General features: G+C 35.6%; 1 protein-coding gene across 1 annotated transcript; it reads right to left on the reverse strand.

The window, feature by feature from the left end:
- Nucleotides 1-4359: 4359 nt before the first annotated feature.
- On the reverse strand, nucleotides 4360-13504 carry LOC110448361. The gene is made up of 2 exons (XM_021494549.1): nucleotides 13433-13504; nucleotides 4360-6603 (listed from the first exon to the last, which is right to left on the reverse strand). Exon 2 carries the CDS (start codon nucleotides 6420-6422, stop codon nucleotides 5325-5327), a length of 1098 nt encoding a protein of 365 aa, XP_021350224.1. The 5' UTR covers nucleotides 6423-6603; nucleotides 13433-13504; the 3' UTR covers nucleotides 4360-5324.
- Between the last annotated feature and the right edge of the window lie 2651 nt (nucleotides 13505-16155).

Below are 16155 nucleotides of genomic sequence, written 5' to 3' on the forward strand. Positions count from 1 at the left end.
CATCTCAACCCATGCATCGAATGGTGGACGCGGCCTACCTTTCATGGTCCATTGACTTTGTCAGCATCTCCATCAACATTTAGTTTTTGCTTTTAAGTGCTACACCAACCGAACTTGACATGTGCATTAATGGTGAAAGTGGGGCTTCATATAAAAAGCTTCCAATGCCCAACACCCATCTTTTTTCAAATCTGGGCAAAACACTTCAGAAAGATTCTCTTTGGCACTTGGAATATTTTGAGATTCCACTCTCAGGACTATGTACTAAGAGCTCCAATTTAAAAAAATAAATACTGTTGCAGATGGAATTTCCTTATATCATTTATATCTTTAAAACAATGATATATTACTCTCATATTCTGAATTGATAATGTTGATAGATTATATCATTTATATCTTTAAAACAATGATATATTACTCTCATATTCTGAATTGATAATGTTGATAGATTATATCATTTATATCTTTAAAAACGTGATATATTACTCTCATATGACTAAATTGATAATGTTGATAGATTATATCATTTATATCTTTAAAAACGTGATATATTACTCTCATATTCTGAATTGATAATGTTGATAGATTATATCATTTACATCTTTAAAACAATGATATATTACTCTCATATTCTGAATTGATATTGTAAATTAAGCATTATGACTATTGGTGTGGAAGTCATATGCTTGTGACATGTAGATGCTTAGTAATGTAAGAAGTACCCTATTGCTGTGGGACAGTGCTATTATCATCCACAGAGCTTCATTATAGAGAGAGAGTAAAGATTAGTGTGGTATACTCTATACAGTGAAACCTGTCTAATCTGGCACCTTTTTGCAACACAATATATAGGTCAGATTATATGGCACTCAGCGAGTCAAATAAACCGGTGTAATCCAACAGCGTACCCTGCAGACAAATTAACCTGTCTAATCAGACACACTATGGGACAAGATATTGGTCAAATTAACCTGTATAATCTGACATCTTGTGGGACAGAAGGTATTTGCTCAATATTAACTTGAATCAGGCACCCTGTACAATATAACACTAGTCGGTATAGGCAATATGTTGGAATGCAGAGTTTATACTGAATAGTTTTCAAGGTTGTATTTGGAAGTTTTTTATAAAAAAAAAAAAGGAGTTTAAGCATAATATTGGATTAAACGGAATGTCGGAATGCTGAGGGAACAGATTAGACGGGTTTCACTTAACAATCATGTAGATAAATTGTTTAGTCATTGTTTTGTGTAAATAACATTTGCACTGTGAAAAACAAAGGCAAAAGTAGTGCTTGTAAAGGTTAAACATTTTCACAGAAAAATTACGAAAAGATTTCAAATTTTTAATGTAATCTTAATTGTTGTTACAGGATAACACTTAAAGAAAGAAGAAACTGAAAGAGGAGATTTGTGTGATTAAGAAATTTTGTAATCTGACTATTTTTTTATGTAATTTGAGTTGGTTTTTTTTTAGTTAGAATGAGTTAATAAGTTTGATTTAAATAAAAAAAAGAAACACACTTCATGTACTTGAAAATCCAAGCACTTTCTGTAAATACAGGTACTTTATATATGTGTTTATAAAGTGTTATATTAGAATTTTCCTGAAAACTAACCTGCCCTGTCATATTTATACTGAAGACCAGAGATCAACTGGTTGCGACAATTCACCCTTCCTTGGTTCTTCCCTAAACCAAATTTGTGTCAATCATGCAAATTGGTAATTATGTTCAAAAGTTGAATGAGTATGTAAGAAATTGTATTATCAAGCTTAAATAATTATAAAAAAATGAAATGTTTTTGTTATCTTTCTATACTAACCTGAGATCGACTAACAGTCTGTCAGAATAATCCATCCTTGACCTATGTCTAGTATACTTAAAAAAAATATATTTCTTAAGATTTCATTGATCAATTTAAACTTTAATTGGAAAAAATCATAATATGTTAGCAAAGCTTATTGCTTGGAACATATTTAATTGACTCCAAAGGGAAGCTTGTTTGCTTTTACACAAATCCATTGAACAGATCGCTCTTGATAAAATTATTGTACTTTCGCCCTTTATGTATATCTCATTTGGAAGAAATCGTCTCATATCCATTTGAAGGTCACTGAAGATAGCAGTTTATGACATCATCATTTATTGTGCCCATTAAAAAGGACAGCCGATGACATTGTCATTATATTAATTGTGTTCGTTAAATATGCAGTCTATGACATCTTCTATTGTGCCAATTGAAAATAGTCTTGACGTCTTTATTTGTCACGTGCATTGAAAATAGCAGCCTATGACATCATCATTCATTGTGTACATTTAAAGTAACAGCCTATGATATCATCATTTATTGTGTACATTTAAAGTAACAGTCTGACATCATCATTTATTGTGTACATTGAACTAATAGTCTGACATCATCATTTGTTATGTACATTGAAAGCAGCGCTGCAGTCCTTCAAAATGGATGTAGCCCAGACATTTTCTACCAAATGAAACCGAAAGACGATTTTTTTCTTCTTCTGGGAATTGATTTATTCAACAGATGAATGTCTTGTAGTATCGTTATTGATCGGTAGCCATGTTATGTATACCTTGTAGTATCGTGAATCATCTTATAGCCTCTCAACAAGTTGATGGGGGATATAGAAATGTGGTCCGTCCGTGCGTCGTCTGTCCATGCACCTGGTTAAGAAGAATTGCTCTGCCTACTACAAGTGCTATGCTGATTATACTTACATCAACTGTGTATCTAGGGTTGCTCTACAGAATGCATATTGCGGATGGTGATTTTGACCTATATTTTACGCTTCATGTTTTAATGACTTTTGCCGTGCAAGCGGGATATCGATGACAGCGTCTTCTTGTTAAACTAAAATTTGTTTGAGTTCCTCAATAGACCATACTGTATCATACAATTATGGACCTCGGGTGAGGTCTATCCCTAATTTACGAACCTGGTCTGAACAATATTCACAGAGGCCGAAGGCCGAGGTGAATATTCGGCCGATGTGAATATTGTTCAGACCAGGTTTATGTCTATGTTTATGTTTATGTATAGATACGTAGGAGTCCACGTATTTATACAGATACGGGTTCGTAAATCAGGGATAGGCCGAAACTGAAGTCCACAATTGTTTTATCATATGATATTTTACAATGAGATTAATCCATAAACAGATGGATGGTATGGACCATTTGGAATCACAGAGTGAAAGACTTCAAATACAAAATAACATACACATACCTAGGCCTATTTTTAGTAGCGGTCTGTAACACTTTTCTATTTATAGGTCGAGGTCTGTAACACTTTTCTATTTATAGGTCGAGGTCTGTAACACTTTTCTATTCATTAAGGTCTGTAACATATTTACAGACTTTTCACATGACGTCGCTCCTCCAATCAGGGCTGGAAATTAGCACCAGTCATATAATAATCATGGTTATTGGAGATCATTTATAAACAGGGTCATTTAAGATTTTACCTTTGACCACTTGGCATGACATCAAATAATCATAATATTCACATACTTCCATCAAGTACTAGTAGTATTAAACAGTTCAAACATTGCTGTGATTTGACTTCCGACCTCATGCTTTGACCTTAGACCTCAGACGAAAAAGCCAGATTTCATAATTGCCAATCAAAATTTAATAACAATGATAAATTAACCCTGTTTATGTGGCCATTTAAATGGATAGGATATTAAAACGAAAATCAGATTATCCATTATATACTTGACAAAATTACAAATAAATAATGCTAAATTCTAGGCCACTTTTTTTTGTTTTATGCTTGATGAATTATGAAAGACATACCCCGGTACTCGTGCACAACCTATACATTTTTTTCTTGCAAATATACAAAAAAAAAAAAAAAAAAAAAAAAAAAAAAAAAAAAAAAACTTTCTGTAGAAAAGAAAAACAAAGTAAAAAAAAACAAGTTTTAAAACTCATGATAATATTTTATTAAAGGCCGATACAATATATCGTTGTCACTTGTAGAAAACAATTTATAGGATATTAACGATAAATGGAAAAAATAAAGAGGAAATGATACCTCGGTCACCAATGGGAATCATAATATATGTTTCTACTACTTTTATTTTAAAACGGCCAATGATTTTCTTAATTCTTAAGGGGGAGATACATGTCATGGACATATCCATTCGCATATTCCGTCTTTGCGTATTGCAGAGTTATCTTCTCTTGGGAGCAGGTATTGATTGTTACGTCATTGGTCAGTGTGAGAAAATTATGTCGTTTTCTCAAAAATTGATGACGTTTCTCTCACAAACAAGTGACGTAACAATCAATACCTGCTCCCAAGAGAAGATAACTCTGCAATACGCGAAGACGGAATACCAAAATGTTCATTAGACATTCGAACACAATGGTCATTTAAAGACGATAATAATTTCAAAAAGTCAACTCAAAACTTTCTGAGAACATATTTAAATTTATCATGTGACCGATTGTCAAGACCAGATTATTTTTTTACAAGTAATGAAGACACACATTTTCGCTTTCTTTCGGAAGTCTCAAAACCTGGTGAAATTGTTCACATCCATGTGCCTTCAGAAAGGATTTTTGTCGATATTAAATAGAGTTTCGTAAATATATCTAGTTATATTTTGTCATGAAATAAAAAGCTAGAGTGACGCAACCGTAAACAATTACAAAAACACTCATTTTCTTCTTAAAAAAACATTTTTTGGGAAAAAACATGATTTTGTGAATTATTTGTTTACAAATGTAACAAGTGAGCACACAACTTTGCGTTACGGGACTCATTGCTCTTGAATTTCATATCTGAAAAAAAAGAGCCATTTTTTACCAATGATCACTGTATCACCCCCCTGAAGTTATCATGTAGTTTCATGCTAATGGAGACAATTGTTTCAATGTTTCTCGAAAATGCTACATGTTTACGTATGTAATAATAGTTTTAATAGTTTCAATGCCTAATAATGCTGAATGGTTTGTTTGTCATCCCTTCTTGCATGCCATTCAAATGGGTCATCACTTTTTGTTTACCTTTCAGACGCGTCATCAATTCTTGTGTACGTTTCAAACGTCTTATACCTTTCAAATGTGTCATCAATTCTTGTGTATCTGTCAACGGTATCATCAGTTTTTGTGTACCTTTCAAACATTGTTGTGTACCTTTAAATGTGTCGTTAATTCTTGTGTACTTTTCGAAACATTGAACATTGTCGAAATTATCATTCATATTTGACATAATTTTCAGTGTGGCACTTTTTTTGGAAAGGGAGATTCGTTTTGCGGTTAGGCAGCATATATTCTTAAATGGCTACCCCTTATATCAAGTGACAGCTGCTTCGTCAGATACTTCGGTAATAGCTTTTGAGGGAATAAGAAATCTGTCCACTTTCTCTCTCAACCGTTCATATCTGTGTAATTCGAACGCAACTCTCTTGCGCATGACAAGTTCATCCTCGCCAATAAATAGTTTTGTGTCCGGACTCTCGGACGGTCGGACACCAAGGACACTCAGACTTGACATACTCCTGGTCATCCGTGGCAAATTGGCAACACTCGGCGTCCTCTTCAGGGCGGGAAGCACAGCGGAATGTCTACCATGAGGTGGAAATACACTTTCCCGGACATCACTTCCGGTTCCGGTGCTGCTATCATTGAGTTTTTCTGTTGTGGAGAACTCATAAGCTGAATGACGTCGCCTTATTGGTTGATCAAGTTGAGGCAAAGGTCCCCGGCGCCGTTTCTCCATTTTCCTTTTCAATAAAACGCATGCGCCATCAGTGTATTGGTCCAAATCATGCTCTTTCTCATATATTTCTTTGAACATTTTCGCCAACGAAACTGTTGGCCGTGTAAATTCTAATTTCTTATTGATGGCCATGTTATGTCTAAGAGTTTTCACAGTACGAGCTAGTTTTGTGATGCGATGGAGGTCAGGCTCGTAATCTTGTATAGAATTAATCTTTGATTGTGTTTTTGCATGCTCTGGTCTGTATCTCGAACCAGATTTCGGTTTGTTTTTGTCGTCCTTTGCAGACAGCGTTAGAAGAATAGTGGGAATGACCTCCGACATTCTCTTAAACTCTCCAAGAAGATAAGCGTTCGGACCGTCCTCGTCCTGAGGAAATCGTGGATCAGAAGTCACCGAAAGTCGTGTTGGTTTCCTTGACGTCATTGAAGGACGTGACGTCATCGTATCTTGTCTAGCGAGGACATTGTCAATAGGAATTTGCTTTCTTTTGGAATCTCTGAGTTCATCCCTAACCTTAATCCGTTCCCGGTCTAACTCTATTTCCCGAAGTCTAGACCGCAGGTGTATTCTTGCCAACCGGTCTTGCAAAGATTGGTCTTCTTTGTGATTGATAAACAGCATCTTCTCCAGGTGCTTTGGGGGTCGCATTTTCTTCTGCGCGGGCATCATTACACACGACACTTAGGCAAATGAACAGAGTTAAAGCTGAAATTACTTCAAGACATTGGCAAACAGATCTACAAAAGGTCGTCTGCTGAAAGATCAATTCCGTTTTTCCTCACTGACGCAGCATCTGGATCGCTTGTGCATTAGTTGAAGTTACGTGGTTTCCAAAGAAAGGTAAGTTGACCTGCAAAATTAAAAACAATGTTAAAACCACAAGTATCATCCTTTAGATACATGACAACACCAATAAATATATTTATCAAAAATATCTACATGAACAATTAAAGAAGAATGGAATGGAAGGAAGAAAGAAAAAGAAACTGAGAAGCAAGCGAGATAATACGATAACAGCTATCAATTTGTACTCAAGTTTGGTCGATATCAGTCGACACTTCAGAGCGACAGGGACCTGCATGATGATTTCTTACAGCTATATTTGGACCTAAACTAAGGTGTTCAGAGTAATTTTACATGTTTTAGGGGTTAAGATCGACTTTAGGTAAAAATGACACCCCCAATGATTCTGAACACCTTAGTAAGTTGAAAAAAACACTTTTTTCGGTAAAAATTACACCCCGTATGATCATTTTTTTTACCGAAAGCCGATCTAAACCCCTAATAACATGTAAAATGACTCTGAACACCTTAGTTTAGGTCCAAATATAGCTGTAACAAATTCTCAGGTCCCTGTGTTAAGAGCCACAAGACGGATAATTCACACTATCTATTTTGTCATTGAAATCCCTTACCACTGTCCTTCTTGTGATGGACAACGTGGTGTTTTTTGTTTTAGAAATACGGTATTTGATACCAAGACATACATAAACTTGTATCTGTTTCTCATGTCAGAAGGATAAAACAGTGTCGTCAGAAAATCGTCAACAGGGTATTACTATCTTAAATAGCAATGCCTTAAGTAAACAGAACGCCTGACAGTTTGAATGGAAAACGTTGGGTAGCCTAGTGCATTCAGGTTTTCTTCATTTTTTTTTGTTATTCCTTTTGGAATATATGTTAATTTGTGAACATTTGACATATACCCTCATCGATTTCAGTATGACGCCTTCGTCGCTATGTTGCGAATTCTTAAAAAAAAACACTTTAAATTTACAAATTTTGTCGCTGTAAAGACTACAGTTCTATTTCCTAGTATCTTTACCGAGTATCCTGGGTACATAGACACCTTTATTCTTTATTTATTTTACAACAATTATGAAAACAGTTATCTCAACTTATATTTTAACCACTCTTGTTGGCACGGATGTAAGCGCCCGAGGGTTCTTATTGTGGGAGGAAACCGGAGTACCAGGAGAAAACCCATGTGATCGGGCAGGTGACCCAAATACCTTTCACGTCCGATCGGGAAATCGAACCCCGGTCGCCTTGGTGAAAGACGAGTGTGTTATTCACTGCGCCATCCGATCACCCGGGTACATATAATTGACATATGAGTACAGGTGGGGGCCAGTCTGGTTCTACTGCGGGCGGATACAGTTGATCAATATAGATCGCAGCTGTTCTGTAATAGGTCCAGTTGTTATTTTTATAAAAAATGGCAAATAGATATATGTAAATGTTTTAAAGGGAGTGTCTCATATGTCATAATTGTCTGGACGTGTCTTTTAGTTTAATATACCGAAGTAGTTTAATGACAATTTTAATGCGATAAAGAATGCATGTCACTTAAATAAATATTTATTCATTCATTCCTAAAATGACGTGTACATATTATAGAGCGACACTTGTCTCAACCGACCCTCTCTGGAAACAGAATATATTACATGTACCTGTTACTGAGCAATTCGGATAATCTCAGTCGAGGGCTAATATTCTGTAACATAATCCCAACCGAGGCGTATGACGTGGGATACCTCTGTCTGAGGTGCGAGATATGTTTTTCTCTTTCGGAATAGACTACTTCTGGAGTAATATAGACGCGATTTACCTATAAGTGTACGATATGTGATGTTTTACAAGGTTTCGAGTTTAGATAGGCCTCTTTGTTTAATATGTTATGCTGTATAAATGGCAAAATTCCTGGCAATAATGTGGGGAAAAGCCTTTAGACAGCGTCAAAAGATAGTTCGTCCAGTCGAGAGCCACTATCAAATGTTAATTCAGAAAGTCCTATAAATAAAGTGTCTGTTAAAGCTGTACGACTAAAACGTGTCATTTACGGCAGCCATTTACGACGGGACCCATCTTAGTACAAAAAATGGTGTTTTTTTATTATATTATCATCCTGGTCATTTAAAAACAAATATGCTTACACTTGTTTCGTTACGAAAATTACAACACTTTCTTCAAGTTTTTGGATATTTCAACTTTGACTCGAACAGAAGCTCACATATAGAAGGAACCAGAGTACCCGGAGGAAACCCACGTGACCCGATACCTTTAACGTCCGGAAATGGAACCCCAGCCGTCGTAGTGACAGACGAGTACGCTAACCACTGCGCCACTAGACCACCCTTGATAAATCGATACTTATCAGTCGATCGATCAATGAATCGGCTAGTTAATCGATTCAATCATTTATAGATATGGCGTTTGTGTTGCTAACTCACATTAACTGAATGCGCTCTAAGATAGAGCATCGATGTTTACGTGTCAATAAGACGCAATGAGGAATTGCATTTTGAAATATAATTTAAATATCAAAGGGTCAATACTAAACATTCATATACATTGTACTACCGACTTAACTGATTTTCAAAAGCTTCATGATATAATAATGCCATGATGAACTACCAAACCCAAGTACACTCAATTATATGACATTGACCTTGACCTCATGATTTCCCAAGGTCAACTTGAATGAAAAAAATAGTTATTTGATAATAATTTAATCTTGCTTGTAACAAGCATTTTCATTGGCTTAAAAATATATGTTATCAGCCCATAACATCAAAAATGACGTCGCCGTTTGTAACGTCGCTTTTGATTGGAGGATACAGCAGCGCAATAATTTCTAAGAGAAAAGAGTCCATCAATAAAAGTGGATTTCCACAGGGATTGTGTATAGTTGATTATATTATAAGGATTAACTTAAATATATTTTTCACGTTATTGAACTATAACACAAAAAACCGTAGTGTACTCTCATCATAAACCGCTTATTTAGAGTACACTCCGTTTTTTTGTGTTATATCTCCATAACATGAAAAATATATTCAAGTTAATCCTTAATTAACGTACATTATGTTTGATTTCTTAATAATAAAAACAACTTGATGTTTGTGACTTTTAATTACCATATATATGTGTATTTGTGAATGTAGTTATCTTCAAACGGATTTTGAGACAAATTCTAAATATACCGACAAAGACTTCTCAATCGCGAGTTCTCTTGACTCAAAACTATAATTCCCCGTCCTCATTTCACCCTGTCTGTTACGATGACGTTAAAACCCAAACAAACAAACAAACAAACAAATCGGTACATAATTTAAATATATGAAGAGCTTGCTGTTTGACTATTCGTGTCATAACACATCATTTAACGAATTATCTTGCACACTTATAGATTGTTTTTATCTTGATAACTATTAAAATTAAATTAATCAATCAGGAGTTACTTTCAAACAGGGATTTATTTGTTTCTTTAAACTTGATAATTGACTCTATATAGTATATCACAATGCATGGTATGTTGAAACACGTAAAACATTACACTGTTTAAGTATAGTGAAGAAATAAATCTCGAGTGTCACGCAATTTGTGAGAAATTTTACAGATAAGCTTTGATGAATTGTTGTTTGTTTTCGACTTCAAATGGTGACTTTCACTCTCTCGAGTCATGACAAAAGATTACGGTTGTTGACATTTTATATAAAGAATTGATTTTGGGCGTGTGTGCCATACGTAGCGGTAAAATAAATATCTGTTACGTAAACGAATGAGCTCATACATAAAAACAAGTCATAGTATAGGATTTATTTTTAAATATTTTATAAAATCAATGTGAAGCGGTTTAATCTCAATTTTTGTAAACTTTAATTCAAATCATATCTGTATTTTTGTTTGGTTGTGTTTATTTTGGCGCGCTGTCATAAAGAACGTAGCCAGGACCGAAAGCCCTGTGTATACGTAGGGCGCACCTAAACACTAGAAAGGTCCGCCCATGAGTTTCGGAATGTAATCCGGTTTTTTTTCGTTATAAAGAACTTAATTCCGTGAACAAAGGCATCCGGACTAATGAAATGACTATAACACAAGCGGGAACCATCGGCACTTTCCGTAAACGAGAAATACACGTTTACGGAAAGTGCCATGGTTCCCGATTTGACAAGACACATATCGATTTATACCACTCCAATTTAATATTCAGTACCCATGTAGAGCCAGATTGCTTAAGGGTCAGATATATATATATGGATAAAATAGAAACGTTTTCAAATGAAGTTTAAATATTATTTATAATGCAAAGATGTTTAAATGGAATACAAATCACAGGGACTTCACACTTTTTTTAAGTTGGTATGTTTGGACTATTAAACGGATCTGTCCAGAGTAATATTATACGTTTTAGAGGGTAAGATCAACCCTCGGTGAAAAATGCCCCTCCCCTTAAAAACATATGATTTAGATAGGATTATTGGGGGTTTTACCGAGTGTTGATCTAAACCGCTAAAACGTCTTAAACACCCTAAACATATTCATTTAGGTTCAAGCATGTTACAAATTCTTAGATCCCTGTGACAGATTCGTTATGGTAAAGCTTCAGGATAACACAGATCCGTTATAGCCAAGTTTTCGGATAATACAAGTTTGTTTTAACCAAATTTCCGGATGATACAGATTCGTTATAACAAGTTTCGCGGATAATATACATTTGTTAAAGCCATTTTTTTTTAATAATACACATTCGTTATATAGCAATGTTTTCGGAAACTATAGATTCGCTTTAGCCAGGTTTTCGGATAATACAGACTGTTAAATAATTTTAAAAGTGTATTCAAGCGTCTGATATAGACGGAAGTTCGGCATTCACGCATTAAATGACGGCGGTCAGAGGATACGCGAGAACAGATGTGATACAAATATGAGATGTTAATACGATCTCATCATATGTTTTTGGTGTCAAACTCATTTGTCATAGCTATCACCTTGGTCCAATGAACACTAAATACGAAAATATCATGCATAACATAAATGTGATCAAAGTACCGTCATATATTTATGAAACAATTAATGATTTTTTGCAGTTAGCTTAATGAGCTAAATTAGCAGAATGACAACAGCCTATAGCTATTCAGTCCAAAAGTTTTGGTCAAATGCGTATTTTTATTTCGTGTATCAGTTCTTAGAATTTGAAAGAATGTTTCGATTACATCCATCAATTTCATGCAGCGTTTTTGTGTGAATCGCAACTGTTGTATATATTTCATACAAAGTTTTACTTTATACACAAATAGTGTACGTATTAAACGTGTCGCAACATTTGAAGACCGACTGGTGAATTGTAGCTTGACAAAAGTGACCAGTCGGTCGAAGCTTGACAAAGTGACCAGTCGGTGTTCAAACGTTGCGACACGTTTGATACGTAACTGATGAATTCTATTGAAGATGTTGTAAATTTCATTTTTATTTCTCCATTTAATGACACTTGATTCTTAACTAACTTAATGACTGTTGTAATTTTCTTGAATATGTGTCTAGCAACGTAATGATTAAATAAATTTGATACCGTTTTTGGAATATCAAAACAATCCATTATTATATGATGATTTTAGAAAAAAAATCACTAAATAATAAATGAAAAAGGTACATGTATTTTTGCAATAACCACGCTCTTTTAGTAGTTTAGCCTACGTTCATTTAGTATAAAATATTCACCTGCAAAGAGATATAAGCTACAATTTTTCAAAGACACAATTTCTTAAAATTAAAAGTTTAAATTTCGAATAAAATATACCTGTAATATCTCGAGGGTTTCCTTTCTTTCCTACAAAGTGCGAACCAATGTGCTTGTCGTTTTAACCTTCCAATGCAAATACTGACGCCCAAATGCCAGTCCGACTGTGCGGTGTACATTGATATAGTACTGATATGGTCCCGGACAATTCAATTCCCCCGATATCGGCGTATCGTTTCTTTACACAGGAGTTGTATATTTAACACAATCTAACTTCCAAATTCACTTTGAAATGTAAGAAATTCAACTTTAATTAAACAAACGAAACGACGCTGTTTATAATTTGGAGAGCAAATATTTTAAATCTGTATGAATGTATTTGTTGACATGGTTTGGTTTGTAAAGACATTTCAGCTACAATTGCCAAATATAAAGGTATAGTTTGGTGCACGTTGACTGTTATTAAATTTCAGACTGAAATATCAAACAGACGCGAATGTTTAATATTTTCAATAAATCCCCCACCCCAAAAGATCACAAAATACGCAACCCTCGTTTGAACGCAACACTCACACTAGTCCAACCGGTTTAACCGCGGTGTTTCCCAGTGTACTTACAGAGAAACCTCTCTAAACTGAACTTTACGGTGGCCAATCATTTCGGTGAGATTGGACAGGTTTTCTAATTACACGGGTGTATAGGAGGCGGCTTTGCGCATGCCTAAAGTTAAATTAAGAGTATGAAATACACTAAGCTATAAATGGATTCGTATTAGATTCATCGGAGAACAGCATATCTGATGGTGCGACATTTTGGGCTGGGTGAGTCTCGAGTCTTAACCCTCTACCTCTGCTACCTAAAAGGCCGCCCCCCTTTGGGGGCCGCGAGGGACAAGTGGTAAGGCGTCTGACATTCTGCTACCACTAGCCCTCCACCACTTGGTCATGGGTTCGAGGCGTACGTGGGACGGTCGCCAGGTACTGGCCATAGGTCGATGGTTTTCCTCTGGGAACTCCGACTTTCCTCCACCACAGAAACCTGGCACGTCCTTAAATGACCATAGCTGTTAATAAAAGACTAACAAACCAAACGAAAACCTATAAGTATAAGGATATATTCCTGTAATACAGTTAAACTTAAAAACAGTTAAACTTACCGCAGTCTTTAATCCGTCCGTCTGTTATCGGCCCGAAGTGTACACATGTGCATTACATGCACAGCACCGCACTTAAATGATTCATCAAATCAAATAATTTCTAAATCACCTGAGTGTAAAAAAAGTCCGACACGAATCGAAAGGACGAAATTCAAGTCGGCCGTACCTCCATACTCCGGAAACACCGTACCCCCTCATAGTTTCCCAAACAATGGTGGTGTTGTGAGTACTACCTTCATTAAATGCTGTTGTTTCGGATTGTGGCTCTTACTGACGTCACAGCTTTGTAAAATGTATGGGTTTTATTGGGGGCAACCAACCATGTTGTTCGATCGTTGCGTTTGTTGTCCTAATTGACACGGCCGCGTATTACCAGTTTCCCTTTATTTATATTTAAAGAAAACATATGTTTGTTTGTTTGTTTGTTATGAAATTGAGTATTTTTTGTTTTAACACGACAAGGTGTTAATTAAGTTTGAATGTCCACTGATCCTAAAACAAGACGAGAAAAAGGCTTAACTAGCCTTTCTTCAAGTGGTAGGGGGTCCATGATCGAAAATTAATGATAAACCCCCTCCCCTTATAATAATGATAATCCATTTCATTTGTCAGATTAAGAGAAAATCTTATACTTCTAAATCTAAATCATCTGATGGACAATGAGTTTCTTTTCAATGGATAACTGAGAAATACGAGTAAATTTTGAAGAGCAAAGAGAAGTAAAAATGTATAAATAAATATAAGGAATAAGTAACTTGATTTTCACAAATGGCGAATTGTTATGCTATTAATTGACTTGTCCTGATTTTACAAACTATTGTATATCTATTGTTCACTGGACACGGGACATATATACGACCGTACTGTGACATGAAGGCTTAAGGGTGTATGCTACCTTTCAGTTACTGTAACACAGAGACTGAAGGGTATATGCTACAAAGGTACCTTACTGTGACATGGAGACTTAAGGATGTATACTACCTTACTGTGACATTTGGAATTAAGGATGTATGCTACCTTACTGTGACACGGAGACTTAAGGGTGTATGCTACCTTACTGTGACACGGAGACTTAATGATGTATGCTACCTTACTGTGACATGGAGACTTAAGGATATATACTACCTTACTGTGACACGGAGACTTAATGATATATGCATCTTACTGTGACATGGAGACTTAAGGATGTATGTTATCTTATTGTGACACGGATACTTAAGGTTTATGCTTAAGGATGTATACTACTTTACTGTGGCATGGAGACTTTAAGGATGTATGCTACCTTACTGTGACATGGAGACTTAAGGTTTATGCTTAAGGATGTATCCTACTTTACTGTGGCATGGAGACTTTAAGGATGTATGCTACCATACTGTGACACGGAGACTTAATGATGTATGCTACCTTACTGTGACACGGAGACTTAAGGAAGTATGATACCTTACTGTGACATGGAGACTTAAGGATATATACTACCTTACTGTGACACGGAGACTTAATGATGTATGCATCTTACTGTGACATGGAGACTTAAGGATGTATACTACCTTACTGTGACACGGAGACTTAATGATGTATGTTCCCTTACTGTGACATGGAGACTTAAGAATGTATGTTATCTTATTATGACACGGATACTTAAGGTTTATGCTTAAGGGTGTATGCTACCTTACTGTGACGCGGAGACTTAATGATATATGCATCTTACTGTGACATGGAGACTTAAGAATGTATGTTATCTTATTGTGACACGGATACTTAAGGTTTATGCTTAAGGATGTATGCTACCTTACTGTGACACGGAGACTGAAGGATATATGCTATATTTTAGTTACTGTAACAGTACTATGCTACTATAGTGTGACATGAAGACTTATGGTACATACGTAAGAATGTACGCTACTTTACAGTGAAATGATCTCCTTTCTTGAACAGATCCGCCAATGAGACATGAATGGTCATTTTGATATCATAATTTGATTGGTGAAACATCTGAAAGGTACACACACGAATACATGCATTATTTACACTGAAAGATTAATGAATAAGTATTAAATAATAATAAGAACCATCATTAAATACTTTAAAGGGAGACAAACCACTTGAATTGCGTAAAAAGGAAGAATGTGTCCTCAACTCACATACATAATGGTGTAAGGTAGTATATACCTTTAACTTTTATACAAATCACCAGTATAATAATGTTTAAAATAGCACATATCCTTAACTCTAGCACAAATTACGGACACATGAATAATGTGTAAGGTAGCATATAACCTTAACTCTAACACAAATTATTAAGGACATATGCTATACCAGGTACACATTATACATGTGCCCGTGATCTGGTTAGGGGTACACAAATCACGGGTACATGTATAATGTGTACCTGGTATAGCATATGTCCTTAACTCTAACACAAATCACGGGTATATTGTGAAAGATAGCATACATCCTTAACCCTATTACAGAGGGCGCATCAGGGGCTACTCACTCCAACAATTTTACTACCATATATTTATGCTACTATTTTTTGAATAAGCTAGACTCCGGGGGTATTGAGAGAAGCAGCTAGACTCTGAAAATGTCTTCAGAGAAGCGACTAGACTCTGGTTGTGAACACCCCTAGAGAAGCCATGATGAGAGCAGCTAGACTCCTGTGATACAAGAGAAGCCGCATCCCAGAGAAGCAGCTAGACTCTGAAAATGTCTTCAGAGAAGCA

Source organism: Mizuhopecten yessoensis, unplaced genomic scaffold (assembly GCF_002113885.1).
Source record: "Mizuhopecten yessoensis strain PY_sf001 unplaced genomic scaffold, ASM211388v2 scaffold4025, whole genome shotgun sequence".
In the NCBI taxonomy this organism is placed as follows: Eukaryota; Metazoa; Mollusca; class Bivalvia; order Pectinida; family Pectinidae; genus Mizuhopecten; species Mizuhopecten yessoensis.

Bases quoted from the DNA above. Each gene is read 5' to 3' on its own strand.
- LOC110448361 (XM_021494549.1), bottom strand. From the start codon at position 6,422: ATGATGCCCGCGCAGAAGAAAATGCGACCCCCAAAGCACCTGGAGAAG.